The 20,226-nt window shown below is 53.5% G+C and overlaps 1 protein-coding gene across 3 annotated transcripts; it reads left to right on the top strand.

Annotated features, from left to right (window-relative positions):
- The first annotated feature begins 1,234 nt into the window (after nucleotides 1-1,234).
- On the top strand, nucleotides 1,235-19,323 carry LOC126938997 (galectin-9B). Of its 3 annotated transcripts, XM_050763832.1 has the most exons (11): nucleotides 1,238-1,351; nucleotides 8,262-8,353; nucleotides 10,306-10,507; nucleotides 11,953-12,063; nucleotides 13,237-13,332; nucleotides 15,017-15,052; nucleotides 15,568-15,618; nucleotides 16,253-16,294; nucleotides 16,750-16,838; nucleotides 16,990-17,152; nucleotides 18,602-19,323. In XM_050763832.1, the coding sequence occupies exons 1-11, from the start codon at nucleotides 1,313-1,315 to the stop codon at nucleotides 18,746-18,748; spliced, it is 1,068 nt and encodes a 355-aa protein (XP_050619789.1). In that variant the 5' UTR covers nucleotides 1,238-1,312; the 3' UTR covers nucleotides 18,749-19,323. The 3 variants fall into 3 exon arrangements, with proteins under 3 accessions (XP_050619790.1, XP_050619789.1, XP_050619791.1); XM_050763833.1 differs by lacking the exon at nucleotides 13,237-13,332 and having other exon boundaries at nucleotides 1,235-1,351; XM_050763834.1 differs by lacking the exons at nucleotides 13,237-13,332; nucleotides 16,990-17,152 and having other exon boundaries at nucleotides 1,242-1,351; nucleotides 18,602-18,680.
- The last annotated feature ends 903 nt before the right edge of the window (nucleotides 19,324-20,226 follow it).

Here is a 20,226-nt window from a genome sequence, read left to right as displayed (position 1 = left end):
AAATGATGTGGCATGATGAAATTGTTCCTGGTGTCCATGGCGTCCGAGAGGACTGCAAAGAATTTCCCTTCCTTTCTCTCCTTTCTGTTCCCCCTGTATTGTCTACTCCTTAAATTGGTCAAATTCTATTTAATCCAGAACATAATGGAGATGGAGAGTGCAGATGACACACATGGCCTCAGTCTATGGAAGCATCTCAAAGGAATTCGTCTGCAAATTCTAGTGCATCTAGGCAGAGCACAGGAAGGAAGAGAGGCGCAGACTCACGTGTGGCCCTGGGGCACCTGCCATCCCCTTCAGCCTGTACAGCCCTTACCCGCCCAGTCCCAGCTTGAGTTCTGGGCCTTCTCACCAGCACATCACTGGGACCTGGTCAACTTCAGGTCAGTTTATTTCATGGCTCCCTTCCCCCTCTGCAGCCTATCCTGTTATTCTCTGTTTCGGCCAATTATTTCCCCTAATTAGGTGCTGAGGCCAAATAAAGGCAGTTCATGCCATATGTCCCTTTCCAGCCCCATGTCACTTGAAATGTTCTATTATGTCCAAGACTTCTCTCCCCATCCTAAAGCGCAGAAAATAAAGATAGAGAAGAGCAGGAGAAGAAAGAGAGATTCACCGAGAGGGAGGATCAGAAGCTCCTGGGCACCCCACACTCTAGAATAAAAATCTTCATTATGGTGTTTTTCTTGCAAAATATTCCCCTCTACATAATTATGTTTTTACATGAATAATATAAATTTAAAGAGGAGAAACACTTTTTGAAGAGTCTGAGAATCTTCATATAGCTCAGGCTACCACGAATTAGCTGTGCGACCTGGGGCATGCCCTTTAGACTCTGAGCCTCAGCTTCTCTATATGTAAAATGGGTTGAAGCCGCCCTTCCCCACCAGCACCCCGTGCACAGGCAACGCCCAGCCCCATTATTTTCTGGACTTCGTGGCCAAGCGTGCTCAGGACACACAGCCACATACTTCTGGGCAGTGTCATCTGGCAACTCGCTGTCATGTCAGTGTGGTCAAGCATTGTAGACCTCTATGAACCAAATATGCTTCAGGCTCGGGTTGAGCACAGGAGAGGGAGGAGGGAAAGGTCACTGGGACTGGGAGTGCCCACGTCCCTCTGTAAGCGTCACTGCAGTTCACCCAGCACCCTACCTTTCTCTCTCTGGACCCGCTTCCTCTTGCTGCTGGCTCCTCCCTGTTGAATAACAGCCAAGTTGCTTTGGTTTCTATTTCTGCATCAAGTCATTCCTACTGCAAAGGACTTCCTGGCAGGTGTGAAAGGCAGCGGTGGCCACAGAGGCGGTGGAGAGATGGCCTTCAGCTGTTCCCAGGCTCCCTACCTGAACCCAGTGAGTTCTGGGGCCGTGGGCACAGGGCTGCCTCAGCCAGGGGGACAGAGCCTTGGGGCTCTGAGGAAGCAACTCCTGGGTGGCAGGGGACAGGGGTAGGGGCAAGCCAAAGAGAACACAAGCAGGGCAGAAATGTCAGCGGAGGTCATCCTGGCACACCTGTGCCACGCTGAGCTCGCTCATGCCTGGAGGGATGCTCGTCCCCACGAGTCATGAGGTTGACAGTGTTGACTGAGCTGTCCGGTCCTGTCCTGTGTGCTCAGGGGGAGAGGTGTAGAGCGGGATGGTTCATGTAAAGAGGAAGCAAGCATGCTTCTGGGACAGTAAGGATACTACCCGGCATGGTAGTTAAGGGTGCTTACTGTGAAGATGGCCTCCCTGGGTCCAACCATTTACTGGCTGGGCAGTGTCATCTGGCCTCAGTGGTCTCTGGGCCTCAGTTTCCATATCTGTAAAGTGGGAATAATACTTGAGCCCCCCATTCCCAGGGTTGGGCTATGGATTAAGGTAGTGTATCTAGTGTGTTTGAACGGTGCCTGGAACACTGTCAGAGCTTTGGGAGTGTTTCGTGTTATTGGGAGTCCGGGGGCAGCAGGGAAGGCCTCCTGAGGAGGTGTCTGTGCTCTGAAGGGTGAGGCAGAGTTAACCAGGCATGGGCATGTGAGGGCATCAGCAGAGGGGCAGTGTCAGAGGTGAGAGGGGCGAGGACTGTCCCTGCAGTGTGGGGTCAGAGGGCTGCAGGTGCCTTGCTGAAAGCCTGTGAGATTTATGAGTCCCCTTCATACAGAGAAAATGTCAGGCTCAGGGAGGCGAAGGCCAGTTGCCAAATGTCCCCAGATGGGAGTGGCAGTGCCAAGAGCCCAGGAACCTTCAGGGGTCACTGTGTCCTCGGCCGGGTCCTGTCATAGGATCTCACCCCGCCTTGGCAAAGAGCTTCCCGAGGGGCTGGAGAGGGTGGGCTGATGGGCCCTTCCTGGGTGGGGAGGCAGGGTGCTGAGGGCAGGGAAGCTGCCAGGGCCCACCTCAGCAGAGGTCAGGGGCAAGCTTGGGTGCCCTCTGGTGACATTGAATCCAGAATGAGGCTGCCTAGGTTCTGGTCTGCAGGGCTCGGCTCTGCTTTCTAAACTCCAGAGGAAGAGTGGAGAAAGCAGGCCTGTTTCCTCCTGGCTGTCACCAATGACCCCTTAGCCACCCTGTGGAGGCCCCTGAGGTAGGACCTGCACAGAGGGAGTGGGGGAAGCCGGAACGGGCTGCCGGTGCTGGGCGGGCCTTACGGTCAGCGTGTGCCACCTTGGACTTGTCACCCCATCTCTGGTTTTCTGTCAGAGAGGGGATCCCAGAGCTTCTTCCAGGTTCTGACATATCATTCTGGTAACTGGTTTTTACTATCTAATCTTTGGATTCAGAAGGAAAATCCTCCTATGGACATCAGAGAGTTTCCAAGAGTTAAAGCAGGGCCTTGGAGCCCAGACAAGAAAGACGGTCAGTGCAGCCCCCGTGGGTGTCCAGAGCACCCCTCTACCCCACGGGGCTCCCCTGGGGTGGGACACTTAAGCCTCACTCGGTGACCCCTCTGGCAATCGGAGCCACACTTCCTCCACGTGCCGACAGTGGGGGAAGGTCACGCAGTTCGCTGTCCTGCTGAGGAGGGCTGAGTGCCAAGAGGGCCTGGCTTGGAAACCTCACTCCCACTTCTTTTCTGGTCTCATGTAGCTCAGCCTCTTTGGAGGGCCGTGGGGAAGCTGGAACCACCTGCTGTGTGGCCCAGGAAGCACTGGGAGAGCCAGGAATAAGGATGTTCTCAGCTTCCTCATGAGAGGAAGCCTGTGTGGTGGTTAGAAATGTGGGTGCTGGGGTTCAAATCCCAGCTTTGTTGCTGACCAGCTGTGTAGCTTTAGGCAAGTGACTGAACTTTTCTGTGCCTCAGTTTCCTCATCTGTAAAAGTGGCCGGGGGTTGCCGTGAGGATAAATGTTCCTGGTCGCACCCAGAGCCCTCACGGACACACATGGATCCAGATGCCACAGCTGCCTTAGCTGGCCAACCTCAAAACAACACATTTGTTCTTACAGTGTTGGAGGTCAGAAGGCTAAAATCAAAGTGTCGTGGAAGGTGGCCAGCAGGACGGTGGAGGCTCTGAGACCACGGGGCACCTTCGCTAACGGCCACATACTGGCTCCTGCTGGCGGGCAGTCCTGGCCAGCCAGGCTGAGCTCCCTACTGGCAGGGCCGAGCCTGGGTGTCCTCTGGTGATGCAGAGTACAGAACAAAGCCACCCACATTCTGGTCCGCAGGGCTCAGCTCTGCTTTCTAGACTTCCAGATAAGAAGAAGAGGGAAAGTCCCCGGTCTCTGGGCACAACCAGGAACAGAGAGCAAGTTTTGACTCAGCAGAGGAATCTATTCGTTCCATGCAAAGAGCTGCACTGTCAAGGCTGACACGAGCCAGGGGCTCAGCACACGGCATCACACCCAGTCCTCTCAGAACCCTGCCGGGTGGTGTTACTGTCCTACCATTCAGAGGAGGGAACTGGGGCACGGGTAGGTCAAGCGACTTGGCCAATGTCAGAATTGCCAGTGTACAGAGCTGGGAGGCGAGCCCAGGCCCGTGGGACCATAAATCCAGTGCAAAAATCCATCCTCCTGCACCCTATGGAACAAAAGTAGGTCCAGTTGCTTTCCTGGGTTTCCTGGACACACAGATCTAAATTCCACAGCAGCCTTGGCTGGCCAATCTTAAAACAACAAATTTATACTCTTAATGATTCTGGAGGTCAGATATTAAAATCAGCGTGTCAGCAAGGTTGTTTCCTTCTGGAGGCTCCAGGGGAGAATCTGTTTCTTTTCCTTTTCCAGCTTCTAGAGGCTGCCTGCATGCCTTGACTTATGGCCCCTTCTGCCATCTTTAAAACCAGCAGCTTTGTCCAGGCGCAGTGGCTCATGCCTGTAATCCCAGTACTTTGGGAAGCCGAGGCAGGAGGATCTCTAGCCCAGGACCTGGAGACCAGCCTGGGCAGCAAAGTGAGACCATGACTCTACAAAGAATAGACAAAAATTAGCCAGGCGTGGTGGTGCATGCCTGTAGTCCCAGCTACCTGGGAGGCTGAGGTGGGAGGATCATGTGAGCCTGGGGAAGTGGAGGCTACAGTGAGCTGAGACCAGCCACTGTACTCCAGCCTGCATAACAGAATGAGATCCTGTCTCAAAAAAAAAAAAAAAATACAAAACAAACAAACAAAAAAACCCCCAATACCAGCTTCTTGCTTCTGTTGTCACATCTCCTACCTCTGACTTTGATCCTCCTGCTCCTTTTTATAGGACCTTTGTGATTACATTGGGACCACCTGTAAAATCAGGACAATCTCCCCATGTCAAAATTATTAATTTAATCACATCTGCAAAGGTCCTTCTACAACATATTCACAGTTTCCGGGGATTCAAATGGGGATGTTTCTGGGGGGAGGCCCACTGATAACCAGTGTTACAAGTTTCTTGTAAAATCTTCCAGAGATATTTTATCTATAAATAAATAAATCCAAGTGCATAGCCTTCCCCCACCCACTTTTTATACAAATGGCATCATTCCATATCGGTGCTCAGTTTTCCTCTTTTTCTTTTTCTTTTCTGTCCTCTTTTTCTTTTCTTTTGAAGGCTACACAGAACCTGTTATATTATATGGAAATACCCCAATTTATTTCACCTTTTTACTGTTGAAAGGCTTTTTGGCTCTTTCCAATGCTTTGCTTCATAATCCTTTGTGTTATAATGTTGCAATGAATAACATTGTTTGTAGGATAATATTCAATTTAAAATCTCATTTTTCAGGCCAGGCATGGTGGTTCATGCCTGAAAATCCTGGCCCTTTGGGAGGCCAAACAGAAGGTTCACTTGAGACCAGGTGTTCAAGACCAGCCCTGGTAACATATCGAGATCCGCTCTTTTCACAAAAATTTGAAAATTAGTGGGGCATGGCATGGTGGCATGTACTTATTTGGTCTCACGTATTTGGGTGGCTGAGGTGGGAGGATCACTTGAGCACAGGAGGCAGAGGCTGCAGTGAACCGTGATCACACCCCTCACTGCACTCCAGCCTGGGCAACAGAGTGAGAACCATCTCAAAATAAAATAAAATTTTTAAAAAGTCTTGTTTTTCAGAATTTGGGGGTGCCATTTAAGACATTTTGAAACCTCACAGAACTTTTTTGGGGAACTTGTTGCCTTGGAGATTAACCTGCCCTGTCCCGCCCCCATGATCTGTACTTGCTCTTTCTCCCTCCTGGCTTCCTTAGTTAAGCCTTGTATGTACTTGCGAGCCCGTGTCCATCACACTCTGCCTTCAATTCTAGACGCTGTGGTGTGAATACGCTTGAGTGGAGGCCGCATGCTTCCCAGGAGGGTGTGTATTTCCAGCGCTGACTCTCATGATAGTGTGAAAGGCTCTGGGGAGAATCACAGGCCTCCACAAACAGGCAAGGGGAAAAATGTTCCACAGACATGTTTCAGGGCCAACAGGCTTCCCAATCCTAGGTCATGCTGGTCCATACCTGGATCAGGCTGACCCTCCTTCCCCCACACTGCGGGTGTAGACAGGGACAAGAAAGAGAAGTCAGAGACACAGAGAAGCTGTGCTTTGCTTGAGGTCACTAAAGTACTTAATGGCAGAGTTCAGACCTGACCTGAGGGGCAACAAAAGACACCCCCTCAAATCCATGGGGAGCAGAGTCTGTCTGAATCAGATCCCAGATTTCCTGGGGCTTTCACGGAGCCAGGTGTGTACACTGAGCGAGGACGGGTTTCCCAGGGTTCTGTGTGGTCACACAACTCAGCAATACAGACCAGAAAGCAGTGGCCAGTAGGCTGAATTTGGCTGGCAGGTGTTTTCTGTTTGGCCTTCACAGTGTTTCTTCTAACTTGTTATTATAGGAAATTCAAACATGCAGAGGGAATTGTACCATCAACAACACACACCCATCACTCTGCTCCAACAATGATCAACTCAGGCCTATCTTGCTTCATCCTACACCCTCCCTCACTTACTTCCCTTCCCACCTTCAGATATGTGGAAGCAAATCCAGAGATACCATTCCGTTGCAAATATTTCATTGTGTATCTCTATAATATGGGAATTTGGGGAGTTTCATTTGAGACAGGGTCTCCCTTTGTTGCGCAGGCTGGAGTGCAGTGGTGCAATCGTGGTTCACTGCAGCCTCGACCTCCCAGGCTCAAGTGATCCTCCCACCTCAGCCTCCCAAGTAACTGTGGTTAAAGGTGTTCACCACCACATCTGGCTAAATTTTTAAATTTTTGTAGAGATGGGGGTCCCACTATGTTGCCCAGGCTGGCCTCAAACTCCTGGGCTCAAATGATTGTTTTGCCTCGGCCTCCCAGTGTGCTGGGATTATGGATGTGAGTCACTGTGCCCAGCCAGGAACTTTTACATAATCCTTTTTGACAAAAATTTTCCCCCAAGAAATTAGAAAGTTTTAAAAAAAAAAAAAAAAAAAAATCCAGGTTTCTGTCTTCTCTTAAAAATTTGGAAGCTCTGCCAATCCTGGGCCCGGATGATAATCATTGGTTAGCGCTGAGTAGATGTTGACTTTTCAGGCGAGGGGTGTGACGTCTACTTTGCCACAGTCCCCGCCACTCCCTATCTGGCCATCTGACTCATAACACGTCACCTGCCTGGTTCCTTTAGGCATTTAATTTGTGTTGGAAATTGACCTAAAGGAGATATTAGAGAAGACATTAAAAACTTGAAGAATGTGAAAATCAGCCAGGAGATAGAACTGTGCTTTAATGCGGGTTATAGAACCACACTGGATATGAGGCATTTCGGAATAAACTTTGAAAACTGGAAGTACCAGTTTGTGAATTTTGCTCAGAGAGATCAAGGTGGGGGGTGGGTGACAGTGGAGAAGCATCTCCTATGTGCCAATCTCTTCCATCACAGGCCTTTTCTCATGAAATCATCAGTCACATGCAGTAGGAGAAACACCTTCCCATTTTACAGATGAGAAAACTGAGGCAAAGAGAGCTGAAATAGGCTTCCCAAGGCCACTCAGGTCATGAGCAGAAGAGCTAGGATTCAGACCTGACTCTGAAGCGATGCATCCTCCCCATGGCCCATCGCTCCTTTAAAGAGCCCCGGAAGAGAGAATTTGACAGTGGTAGCCCGTGGGGCCTGGGATGGGTGGGGAAACTACACTAGGGCTTGGGACTGCTGAGGGCCTGAGGGAAGGAATGGGGAGCCCGGGGGCAGAAGTAGAGGAGGCGGCTGCCCCATGGCTGCAGACGGCATCTGGGAACAGACTCTGCTGAAGGTGGCCAGGAGGGCAAAGGTGACGGTGGCCATCGTTATATGGTGGTGGTGGGGAGAGGGACATGCCTTCTTCTTGTCCCTCTCAGGTGACCCTCTCGGTGGAACCTGCGGACCCTTGATGGGTCCCTTTGTTCCCTTGGGCCTCCTGAGTCCCCAGCCAGGGCCCTGGGCACTTTGCTGGGAGCTTGGCAGGAGGTCCGGCAGCCCCCATTACTACCTAGTTCCTTACCAGCCCGGGGCGTCTGCCTGCCTCTTCCCTGCCTGGAAGGAAGGCCTTCAGCCTGGTGCGTTCCTGATGCAGCCTCCACCGCCTCTCAGACTCTCACACAAGCTCAGCTCCCTGTCGTGTCCTCTCACGGCCAGGCTTCTCCTTATCACAAGCTTAGACTGTCTGAGTAACTAATTGGATTTGTGTCTGCCTCCACACGGGACCCTAAGACCCCTGGGGCTGAGACTCCGTATATACTGGTCATAGCCGCACCCCATCCCCTTGCATGGCGCTGTCATACCCGGGCTGGCCACTGACTAGCGCTGGAGGGGAGAAAATGGGAGGCCGGCCACCTGACTGATGGTCCCACACCTTCTCCCTGCAGGCCGTCCCCTTTTCTGGGACTATCCAAGGGGGTCTCCAGGACGGACTTCAGATCACTGTCAATGGGACTGTTCTCAGCTCCAGTGGAAGCAGGTGTGTGTGTGTAATGGATGGAAACGTTTCACTCCAGCCTCGTCCCTTAGTAAACCACTGGGCCTGGGAGCCTGGGTTAGTTCAGACAACAACATCCAAGCTCACGTGCCTGGCTCAGGGGAGGCCCAATGCGTCCCTAACCCATGCTGCCGGGCACCACTCCGCAGGCACAACCTGCAGCCAGGGGCGCCATTAACCTGGACTCCGGGATGAATGGGGCCCTGGGAGCTGGTGGTCTAAGGAGGGAGTGGGATGGTCAGAGTTGGAGGATTATGTTCTAGGTTGAACCTTGCACACTGTGACTAAGAGTTACAAAAATCAAACCTCTTCCATTTCCCATACTGCTCTCATCCACTCTGAAGCTCTCCTTCTGCTAACGTGAAAATACTGAAAACTGACATTCAAAGTAATTTGGTCTCTTTTGATTTCAAGGCCTTTTCTGGAAACTACTAAGTCAATTCAAAATACTAACATTGTATCAGGGCAGTTTCCCACCCCCTCCTCCCTCCCAAGGTGGGCTGACTGGGAACAGAGACGAGCTCACATGGCTTCTCAGGGGCTGGGAGGGCTCTAGACCCTCACGCAGGCCTGGCTGACCCCTGCCGAAGAACCCCGACCAAGGGGCACAGGGGTGTGCAGCTCTCTCCTGTCTTGGTGGGAGACCACGGGTGGCTGCCTGCTGAAGTCTGCGGGGCCCACAGAAGAGCCTCTGGTCTCATGGCTCGCTCTCCGAGGTCCCAGGGGACCTCTCCTTAAGACCTTCTGGGCCTCACAGATCCCAGTTCAACCTCAGCTCGGCCACCTAGATTCTTGGTGACCTCCTCTGCCATTGCCATGCTGCTGTGGGACTTCTCTGAGAGCCTGCAGTGCCCCCAGGAGATGCCAAGGGCAGGGAGACCCCGATCCCCATGAACCCTGCAACGAGGGGAATCAGGACCATACCTCTGATCTTCCACCCCTTCCTCTCTCCCTCTCCCTCCGCCTCCCCCACCTCCCAGCACCAGGAGGGCTTCCCACTCCCATCCTGTGGAACAGACAGATCCTACCTCAGAGGGCGCTCTCCTCTCAGGAGCTTTCTGCCTCTCCCTTCCTTGGGGCAGGAATTTCCAAAGGACTACAGGGGTGAAGCTGAAGGACTCCAAAGGAAAAATACATGCAGAGATATTTCTAATGCAATCTTCTCCATTTATTCATTTAATTAATTAATTGTTTTCTTTTGAGACAAGGACTCTTTTTTTTCACCCAGGCTGGAGTGCAGTGGTACGATCATAGCTCACTGCAGCCTCGAATTCCTGGGCTCAAGAGATCCTCGCATCTCAGCGCCCCAAGCAGCTGGGACTATAGGCATGCATCATGATGCCTAGCTAATTTTATATATATATATTTTATATATATTTTTTTAAGTAGAGATGAGATCTCACTCTGTTGCTCAGGCTGGTCTTCCACTCCTGGGCTCAAGTGATCTGCCTGCCTCAGCCTCCCAAAGTGTGGTAATTACAGGCGTAAGCCACTGCGCCCAGACCCAATTTCACATGCTCTTTACATTTGTTCTCTTCTTTTCCACTTAGTCAGGCAAGTGCTGGCCTCCAACAAGTGTCCACTGGCACGGAAGGCTCTGTCTTCTAGGTGTGCTTAGCAACTTCCATCTTTGGTACCAATTGGTAATCACTTTCCAAGACCTATGCTTCTTGTTTGCTCATGCCAGCACTTTTCCTTAGCCATTTTCTACTTATTTTTAGAAAATCATGCTGTAAAGGCAAAATGCAATAATTGCACAAAAACACATTAGATCCAAGTTAGAGAAAAAAAAAGGATGCCAACCAACCAGTCTCTGCCAGGCAGGTTCTACGCAAGATCCCAGACAAATGCAGGGCAGAGGCGCCGAGGCCCTCCTGTGCTATCCCTGGCAATAAACCATGCCACAGAGAACTATTTGCTTTCCCTGGGCCTAGGTTTGCTGTGGACTTTCAGACCGGCTTCAGTGGAAACGACATTGCCTTCCACTTCAACCCTCGGTTTGAAGAGGGAGGGTACGTGGTGTGCAACACGAGGCAGAAAAGAAGATGGGGGCCCGAGGAGAGGAAGATGCACATGCCCCTCCAGAAGGGGATGCCCTTTGACCTCTGCTTCCTGGTGCAGAGCTCGGATTTCAAGGTGAGCAGGAATCCCCTCCCCACCTCTCACCCACAGGACTCCCAGCCCTATCAGGTGAATGACCTTTAAGTAATCACTTTGATATTCAGCCAGAGTGACACCACTACACAGATAACACGACCATTTCCTTGTAAGGTGTTACCCATGGCTGCGTAGTCTCCTTCTGCACCTTCACCTGAATCTACAGGTGCGCCTGCTGCTTCTTTTACTCTGAAAATAAGAACTAGGGGAGTCATCACGTTGCTGTTTGGTGTTGTGTGTCTTTGAATTCCAAGCTCATTCTATTCCTCTGCTGTCACCATTCCTCCTCTCCAGGTCCCTGGTAACATTTATTTTTCAGCGACATTGTTCCAGCCTTTATCCAGGGTCTATTAAGGGTATAGTTTTGTAAGCACATTGCAAATTACCTTTGCAAGCAGAGTAGGTCTCTGGGCTTGAGAAGCTGGTGGGTCAGTCAGTCTGAGTATGCTTATCTGAGATAAGGATGTTCCCATCCACTCAGTATGCAACCTGAGGTCACTTCTCCTCTGTTCCCGATGAGTATTTTATGCATATTTCAATAATACCCCTGCAGTCATAAAAAGGAATGAGATCATGTCCTTTTCAGGAACATGGATGGAGCTGGAAGCCATTGCAGGAGCAGAAAAGCAAACACCGCATGTTCTCACTGATAAGTAGGAGCTGAATGACGAGAACACATGGACACAACGGGGGAAACAACACACACTGGGGCCTGGTCAGGGAAGGAGAGCATCAGGAAGATTAGCTAACGGATGCTGGGCTTGATACCTAGGTGATGGGTTGATCTGTGCAGCAAACCACCATGGCACCCGTTTACCTAGTTAGCAAACCTGCATATCCTATACTCGTACCCTGGAACTTAAAATAAAAGTTGAAGGGGCTGGGCATGGCAGCTCACCCCTATGATCCAAGTACTTTGGGAGCCTGAGGAGGATGGATCACTTGAGGTCAGGAGTTCAAGACCATCCTGGCCAACATGGTGAAACCCTGTCTCTACTAAAAATACAAAAATTAGCTGGGCATGGTGGTGGGCGCCTGTAATCCCAGCTACTCGGGAGGCTGAGGCAGGAGAATTACTTGAACCACTGCACTCCAGCCTGGGTGACAGAGTGACATTCTGTCTCAAAAAAAAAAAAGAAAAAGTTGAAGGATAAATAAATAATAAATAAATGAAGCCCCAGGTGAGCTAAGACTAGAAAGACAAACCTACTGCAGTAAATGACCAGAAGAACGAAAACCCAACCACTGGAGCCCAGTAGAGACTCGGGTTGATGCCCTTCGGGTCACACACGTTCCTGTAACTGGCCCCACAGTGAGGCCCAGACTCAGGTCTTCATTTTCTAGAAGGAGGGTCCAGGAATGCAGGGGGGGTCCCCATCCCGGTCTGGGGCGCCTGCCCCGGAACACGTGCTCTCCTGTGGCAGGTGATGGTGAACGGGAGCCTCTTCGTGCAGTACTTCCACCGCGTGCCCTTCCACCGTGTGGACACCATCTCCGTCAATGGCGCTGTGCAGCTGTCCTACATCAGCTTCCAGGTCAGACTGTCCACCTGTACCGGTCCCCGGGGCTGGGATGCAGGGCCCACGTAGCTGTGCCTAGGCCCTGCTGGGTGGACCCAAGCCAGTCTCCTATCCAGGTGACTCTGGGGACAACCTCTGCTTCCCTGTCCCAGTGCCTGCCCGCCCCTTCTCCTCTGTCACTCTGCCCCTCCTTCTGTGTCACTGTCTCTGTCCAGAACATCTGCCTTGGTCTCCCAGGCTCCTCGGCTGCCCCTTTCTCTTCATCCCTCAATTTCCATCCTGGTTAGGAGGCCATGTTGTTCTAGAAAGAGCCCAGGCTCAGGAACCAAACTGAATCCAGTTCAGATTCCCAGCTCTGCCATTCATCCTCTGTGGGATCTTAGACAAGCGACTTTGCCTCTCTCAGCCTCGGTTTCCTCATCTGTAGAATGAGCATGGTCATTGCCTGCCCCCTGTGGGTGGTTGTGTGGTTCAGTGAGGAGACAGATATCAGAGGTCACACAATGGCCCCCTGGGCCCACACCAGGGTCTGTTTGACCTCTGTGTTTTAAAGACTTTGAATGTGTTGCCAACATCTGAAAGGTCAGGAGAGCCGGGTACTGTGGTGGAGGTCTGCAATCCTGGCTACCCAAGAGGCTGAGGCGGGAGAATCGCTTGAGCCCAGGAATTAGTTCTGCCTGGGCAACACAGCAAGACCCCATCTCTAAAAACTTCTAGTTTGAATAACAAAATAAAATAAATAAAACTAAAGAAGGTCAGGAGATACCAATACCACATGAAAAACGGGAAGATGAGGGTATGCTGGGCCCACATTCCCACAGGGCACCAGCAGCTGGATGGGAGCTGCTGTTACCCTTTTGGCATTCAAGGGAGCTCCCTGAGATGAGTGAAGCACACAGTAGGCCCTCAGCAAATCTGGGCTCCTCACCCTTTGGTCCTCATCTCTCATTCCCTCCTTCCCTGACTTTCTCCCTTACTGGTGGGAGGGAAGAGCTGGAGGGAGACTGCCCCCCTGTGCTGCTCACGGGAGCCTGGCCCTTTCCCCTCCCGCCTCGGCATGGCCCTAACCCCCTTGCCACATCCCCCTGCCTGCCTGGTCTCTCCCTCTTGCCCCTGCCTCTGCCTTTCAGCTTCTCCTTGGCTCTATTAATGCTTTTCCTCACCAGCCGGTGCCTTTTGTTTTAACAGAACCCCCGCACAGTCCCTGTTCAGCCCGCCTTCTCCATGGTGCCGTTCTCCCAGCCTGTCTGTTTCCCACCCAGGCCCAGGGGGCGCAGACAAAAAGTGAGTTCGACACAGAGGCCCTGGGTGGCTGAGCAGACAGCAGGAAGGACCGAGGGTCTGAGAGGCCGGCCCCAGCCAGCAGGACACCAGGGCCTACGGGCACCATCGTGCCCACTCAAGAGTTCCCTGTCTCTGTCCGCTGGGCACCCAGAGCTGGGGCCCTGGGAGTCGCCCTGGATTCTTCACTCCCCCTTCTTTATGTCTCTCCAAGGCACCAATGTATCTCCCTCCCAAAGTCACCAACGTGGCCCAGGCCTCTGGGATTCCTCACCATGACGACAGGGGTCCAGTTCCCCACCCCCCACACCCAAGCACTGCCACAGTGACCTTCTTATAAGCAAATCTGATCACACCCTCTCCCTGCTTAAAAATCTTAACAGCCCCAAGCCCTTCAAATAAAGCCCAAATTCCCCAGCAGGGCATACAGATTCCTCCCGAGTCTGGCCCCAGTCAACCTCCCTGCCTCACCCCCACCCCACGAAGCTCACGCAGCCTCCACGGCTCACGCGACGCCCTCTCGGGCCACCATGCTTTTGCATATGCTGTCCCTGGTCCCGGAAGCACCCTCTGCCAACCTGCCCCCATCACACGCCTAATTGCCCTTCCATGCTCTGCCTAAGTGTCTCTCCTCTGGGAGTCCTCCCTGCCCAGAATATTGTTGGACGCTCCCGCCATGTCCCCATGGAGTCTGTACATATCTGTGCCATGCCAGTTCACAGCACCCCATTGTAACTGTGTTTGCGTGTCTGTGTCTGTCACTTCACCCCATCTCCCTATGCCCATGAGGCCTCAGAGGGCTAGGACCGTGGCTTGTTCATTTGCAGAGTGCCTGGCACTCAGTAGGGTCTCAGTGAATGAATGAATGTGGAATGTGGTTCGCACAGCCAGGAAGAATGGGATACCAGCCAGGGCAAGAACAGTCTACTGGGTGGGGCAGGATCCAGGACAAGTAGGCGAGCAGCCCTTCCTCTGGCCACTCAAGCAGTGGGGACTGGGAGGAGGGGCGCTTTGTCTACACAGTCTTCCTATGGCCCATCACGGTACAGACAGGGCACTTGCCTCCTGCCACGTTGACTTCAGGACTGGTTGAGCCCCGGGGAACTTTTGCAGGGCAGCCCAACTTCGGCCCTGGTCCTGGCGCTGGGGAGGATAGAAAGTGTGCTGGATACAGTCAGACAGAACTGGCTGCCGTTTTGGATTTGGTCCCTTCCACCTGGGTGAGCTTGGGCAAGTTGCTTTATCTTTCTGAGCCTCACTGCCTCACCAGGAACACAGGAGCTGAGGCTGCTTCCCTCATTGGAAAGCACTGAAGCCCAGGAATCAACCCACAGCAGGCCTTCAACAAATACCCCTTCTCACCTTACGGGTGAGATATGGCACTGGAAGTAACGCTCTTGGCTGTGGGAGCTACAGAAAGCAGTGAGGTCTCTATCAAACCCAGTCTTCTCTCTCTTGAGAGGAACCAATGGGGATACCCTACCCCCCAACCCCAAAGCCCTGTGCACCTGGGGGTAAAAATCTGGGGGCCACGGGCTCAGGAAGGCTTGCTTGGGAGCAAGAGGGAGGCGGGTGTGTCTGGGGAGGCATTCCTGAGCACAAGAGCCTCCCTGGAGTTCTGCGATCGTCTCTTCCCGTTCTCTGGTGCCCGAGATAACCACCGTTCTGACTCTCCTCACCCCTCCAGCCTCCCGGCGTGCGGCCTGCCAACCCGGCTCCCATTGTAAGTCTCTTGCTTTCTTTTTGGATCCTCTTGATTTTGGCTCTTCTGGGCTCATGGAGGAGGCGGGGCCAGGCATTGGGCCTCTCCCATTGGGAGTGGGGAGGGCAGAGGCCAGGCCCTTGACCGTCTGCCCGGCCTGGCGAGGTGGGGGGTTGGATGTGGTTGGCTGGCCGTGATGAAACAACCTGAGTTGCCACCCTGTGGGCAGCCACGGAAGACCGTGACCCACATTCCCTTCTCCCACCTGCAAAGGGAGGCTAGGCTGAGAGACGTTTCCCTGAGAGGAAAGATGGGCCAGAGCCACCAGCGTCCCCATCTGTCTTCTCCAGGGTTCTAACCTTTGCCCTCCCTCATCCCCTTGAGAGAAGAAACAGCTGGACCCACCCTCTGTGGGGTCTGTGGGGCCATTGGGCTGATTACGCCCCCTGGAGGTGCCTGCCGTGTGGCGCCCTCTGGTGGGAGCTGGTGGTCTTCACATGGGAGAGCCTGGGTGAGACCTGGTTTCTTTCCTCCAGACCCAGACAGTCATCCACATGGTGCAGAGCGCCCCTGGACAGATGTTCTCTGTAAGTCTACAAGTTCTGGCCAGTTCACAGCTGCACAGTGTCCTCCTTCACCAAGAACTAAACTCCCTAGAGCCCTAGAGTCAGGAAGAAAGCGGTTTAGCAAGGAGGATGGGGACATCTGGGGCTGAGTCCTTGGCTCAGGTGACATGTGGCTAAAGCTGTTCTTGGGACAGCAGAGATTCTGCAAGAAGCAGGATTTATCCAGTGGTGGAAAAGGCAGGTCCCCTAGAGACCGGGAGGGAAACTGGTCCACCTGTCACCAAGTGGGGAGTGCAGTGGCCCCAGCACCCGGATGTGAGGTTCCTGGCCCTGCATCCTATGTTCCCCGGATGTCACTCCTGATCAAAGGCTTAAGCTCTTCTCCTGCTGGTGCAAATCAGGCCGGGAGTTTAGCGTTAGTGGGGCTGCCTGTGGAGAGGTTGAGGGGCAGGTGACCGTGGTGGGGTCCGGGAACACGGCAGGAAGTTCCAGGAAGGCTAACATGAAAAGGGAGGTGGATGGGAGAGTCCAAGGGCCAAAGCCTCACGAGGTCAGCCTCACAGTGGAGGCCCCTCTGGAATGCGTGGGTGCGCGTGGGTGAGTGCTCGTGCACACATGAGCTCTCCCATTGAATTTCCTGGTTTCTTTTCAACAGACTCCCGCCCTCCCACCTGTGATGTACCCCCACCCCGCCTATGTAAGTGGCTTCTCAGGGAGGGCGGAGGTTCTGTTTGTGGTGGGCAGGCTGGGGGTGAAGAGCCGCTGCAGGGGTATCCACTGGCCTTGAAAAATGAAAAGCGGTCCTTTGGTAAGCTGAAGGGCTTCAAAGCATCCCAGCGAAGTAGAAGACTGTGGAGAGGAGTTTTCAACCTTAAAACTGTCATGTCAATGTGAGCACATTGCATGGCCCTCCCTTTTCATCCCACGAGTCTTGTTGTGTTTGGCCAAAATTCCTTTTGTGACACTAATCTAAGCCCATGAATTTGAGGAGCACTGGAAAGTTTTCCTTTGGCTTTTACGGAACCAAGTAAAGCTATTGCGGGCTTCCTCTCAGCTGACAGCCCAGAGTCATGGGAACTGGTACAGTCCTCCCCTTCCGTGTGGCAGCTGCCCTGGCTGCCACTGGCTGCTCTGTCCCCCTTCTTCCCACAGCCAATGCCTTTTGTCACCACCATTCCGGGAGGACTGTATCCATCCAAGTCCATCATCCTGTCGGGCACTGTCCTGCCCAGTGCTCAGAGGTAAGGCAAGGGCTCCAGTGACCTCTGGGAAGAGAGAGCCCTTCAAGGTCATTCCAGCCATTCCCCTGGCTTCGGGCAGGCTGCAGATGACAGGGAGGAAATGGGGCTCAGAACTCAGAGGACAAAGCTTCAGGTGGGCCGCCCACCCCAGGTTCCACATCAACCTGTGCTCTGGGAGCCACATCGCCTTCCACCTGAACCCCCGTTTTGATGAGAACGCTGTGGTCCGCAACACCCAGATCAACAACTGTTGGGGGTCTGAGGAGCGAAGTCTGCCCCGAAAAATGCCCTTCGTCCGAGGCCAGAGCTTCTCGGTGAGGCACCGCAGTCTGGAGCTCGGAGAGGCTCCTACGGGTGCACAGGGGGAGGGGTAAAGGAGGTCTGGGGTACCTTGAACAGGATGGGGGCTGATGCCTCTGGGATGAGGGCCCAGAAGAAGAGAAGGTGGCCAACAAATTATTATTATTTATTATTATTATTATCATTATTATTATTATTATTACTATCCCACATGAAGGAAGTGTTGGGATCTGCTTTTTCAGATGAGGAAAGAAACTCACAAGTGCAGGTTACTTGCTTGTGGTCACACAGCCAGTAAGTGTCAAATCAGATCCAAGAAGGAGGTGTTTTTCATTTTTTCACTTATTCATTCAACAATGATTTTCCTGTGGCCCGCTTTGTGCAGGAAGCAGCCCGCGTGCTGGGGGCGCAGTCATGAAGCAGGCAGACCGGGTCCTGCCTCCAGGGGGTTTACAGTTTAGGTGGGGAAGGAACAAGGAAAGTAAAGCATGGACAGATTGTCACAGATAACGACAGTGCCACGCACAAAGCAAAACAGAGCGATGAGATAGAGCGAGCCTGGGAGGGGCAGCGAGGGCCAACGTGCAGAGGTGCAGGTGTGGCCTGTCCAGGAACAGCAGGCAGGCGTGCTCCGCCCTGACTACACATTCAAACCACCCAGGGAGCTTACAAAGGAAATATCAGTGCTGGGGCCCCAGCCCAGGCCAGCGAGGCGGTCAGTTGGGCATTCGCATTTTTAAAATATGCCTTAAGTGATTATACTCTGCAATCAGAGTTGAAAATGGCTGATGTAGGGCTTTGCAGCCATGGAAAGGAGCTTGGATTTTAACACAGTGAAAAGCCACACAGGAGTGTTTCAAGCCAGGGAGCAACATTCTTTGATTTGTGGACAGCTGTATGACCTTGGGCGAGTGACTTAACTACTCTGTGCTTCACTTTCCTCATCTACAAAATGGAGTTGATAATCATATGAGTCTCCTAGAGTTGTAAGAATGGAATGAGACAGTATCTGTAGCATGCGTAGGACAGTGCCTGGCACATGGCGTGTGTGATAGGAGTGTTAGCTATTGCGAAGGGAAGGAGGTTTTAACATTTGTACGCTGACTGCCTCATGGAGAAGGCATTGGGGTGGAAAAGACCAGTTAGGAGGCTGATGCTGCAGGAGCCCAGGCCCAGAGCACTCCTGTGTGCTGGGCCCGAGGGATGCAGACAGCACAGGCCACCGCTCCTGTCCCTGATGGGGTGGGAACAGTATTGTAGGCCAGGGAACAGTACAAGGGAAGGAGCACGCACAGCCTGTTTAGTGAAGCGTCGTCACTCAGTGGGGATGGAGCGCAGGTGAGGGGCTTATTAACGTCTGAGGAGGGAAGGAGGGAGGGAGGGAAGGAGGGAGGGAGACAGGGGGCTGCAGTGTGAGTGGAGGACTTCCCAAGTGTAGTGCAAACGGCATGATCTCTGCACAGGTGTGGATCTTGTGTGATGCGCACTGCCTCAAGGTGGCCGTGGATGGTCAGCACCTGTTTGAATATTACCATCGCCTGAGGAACCTGCCCGCCATCAACAAACTGGAAGTGGGGGGCGACATCCAGCTGACCCACGTGCAGACATAGGCGGCTCCCTGGCCCTGGGGCCGGGGCTGGGGTGGGGGGCAGTCTGGGTCTTCTCATCATCCCCACGTCCCAGGCCCAGCCTTTCCAACCCTCCCTGGGATCTGGGCTTTAATGCAGAGGCCATGTCCTCGTCTGGTCCTGCTTCTGGCTACGGCCACCCTGGAACGGAGAAGGCAGCTGACCGGGATTGCCTTCCTCAGCCGCGGCAGCACCTGGGGCTCCAGCTGCCCAAATCCTACCATCCCAGGAGGCAGGCACAGCCAGGGAGAGGGAGGAGTGGGCAGTGAAGATGAAGGCCCATGCTCAGTCCCCTCCCATCCCCCACGCGGCTCCACCCCAGTCCCAAGCCACCAGCTGTCTACTCCTGGTGGGAGGTGGCCTCCTCAGCCCCTCCTCTCTGACCTTTAACCTCACTGTCACCTTGCACCCTGCACCAACCCTTCACCCCCTCCTGGAAAGCAGGCCTGATGGCATCCCACTGGCCTCCACCAACTGACCAGAGTGTTCTCTTCAGGGGACTGGCTCCTTTCCCAGTGTCCTTAAAATAAAGAAATGAAAATGCTTGTTGGCACATTTATGTGGGTTGACCGTGGCTTCTTTAATTCATTTGGAGACATTTTGGAGTCTGTGGAATCGGGCAGGGGTGCTGCTGAGAGGAGTGGGACGGGAGAGCATGGACTCCCTTTGGGCAGTGGGTCCTGACCTCACACCTCCTCCCAGAGGGTCCCTCGCAAATCCCACGAGGGTGTTGGAGAAAGTAGGCTGGGGCTCCAGACTTTTAGGCAGGAGTCTCGGACACAGGAAAGGCGGTAACGAGGGACCCCAGGAAACAGCTCCATGCTTCCGAGATTGGGGAGGGGCTGGGGCAGAGCCTGTGAGGGCCACGGCAGGGCCAGAGCTGGCTCCTAGACCTGGCATCCCAGTGGGAGGAGGTGGCTTGGGGGAAGGGTGTTAGGAGAAGCCAACCCAAAGCACCGTCTGGGTGTGTGTTCCACTGTGGGTCTCCCTGGCATTAGGGGTTAGGGCTTGCGTGGGAAAAGTGGTTCTGTGTCCATGTGTGGGGTTCTGTCAGCCACTGGGCCACCGCCAGGCAGCCCAGCTCTGCGTCCACGTGATGCCAACACATCCTGCTCAGCCCAGCAAGAATCCAGTTCCTCAGGCCCCAGCGTAGTCCTCAGAGCAGTGGCACCAGCAGCACCCAGGAGCTTGTTGGAAACGCAGCATCCTGCACCCCGCCCAGCCTGCGAGATCAGAGTCTCCGTTTTCACAGGACTCCAGATGAGGCGCGCACATTAAAGCTGGGAAGCCCTGGTCCGGAGTGGACTCCTGGCCGTGTTGCTGAGATGCACGGCTGTCACGCAGGGCACGTCTGGAGCCTGAAGTTGGCACTGCACCTTCTCCTGCCACCTGAGACGCTGCTGCTAGAAGGAGGAGGGGAGAGGGAGGGTCCCAGGCGAGGGCGCCCCGGAGGCACAGGC

This window comes from Macaca thibetana, chromosome 16, assembly GCF_024542745.1.
Source record: "Macaca thibetana thibetana isolate TM-01 chromosome 16, ASM2454274v1, whole genome shotgun sequence".
Taxonomy (NCBI): domain Eukaryota; kingdom Metazoa; phylum Chordata; class Mammalia; order Primates; family Cercopithecidae; genus Macaca; species Macaca thibetana.
The sequence above is the reverse complement of the archived record's forward strand: the minus strand, read 5'-3'. Positions and strand labels throughout refer to the sequence as shown.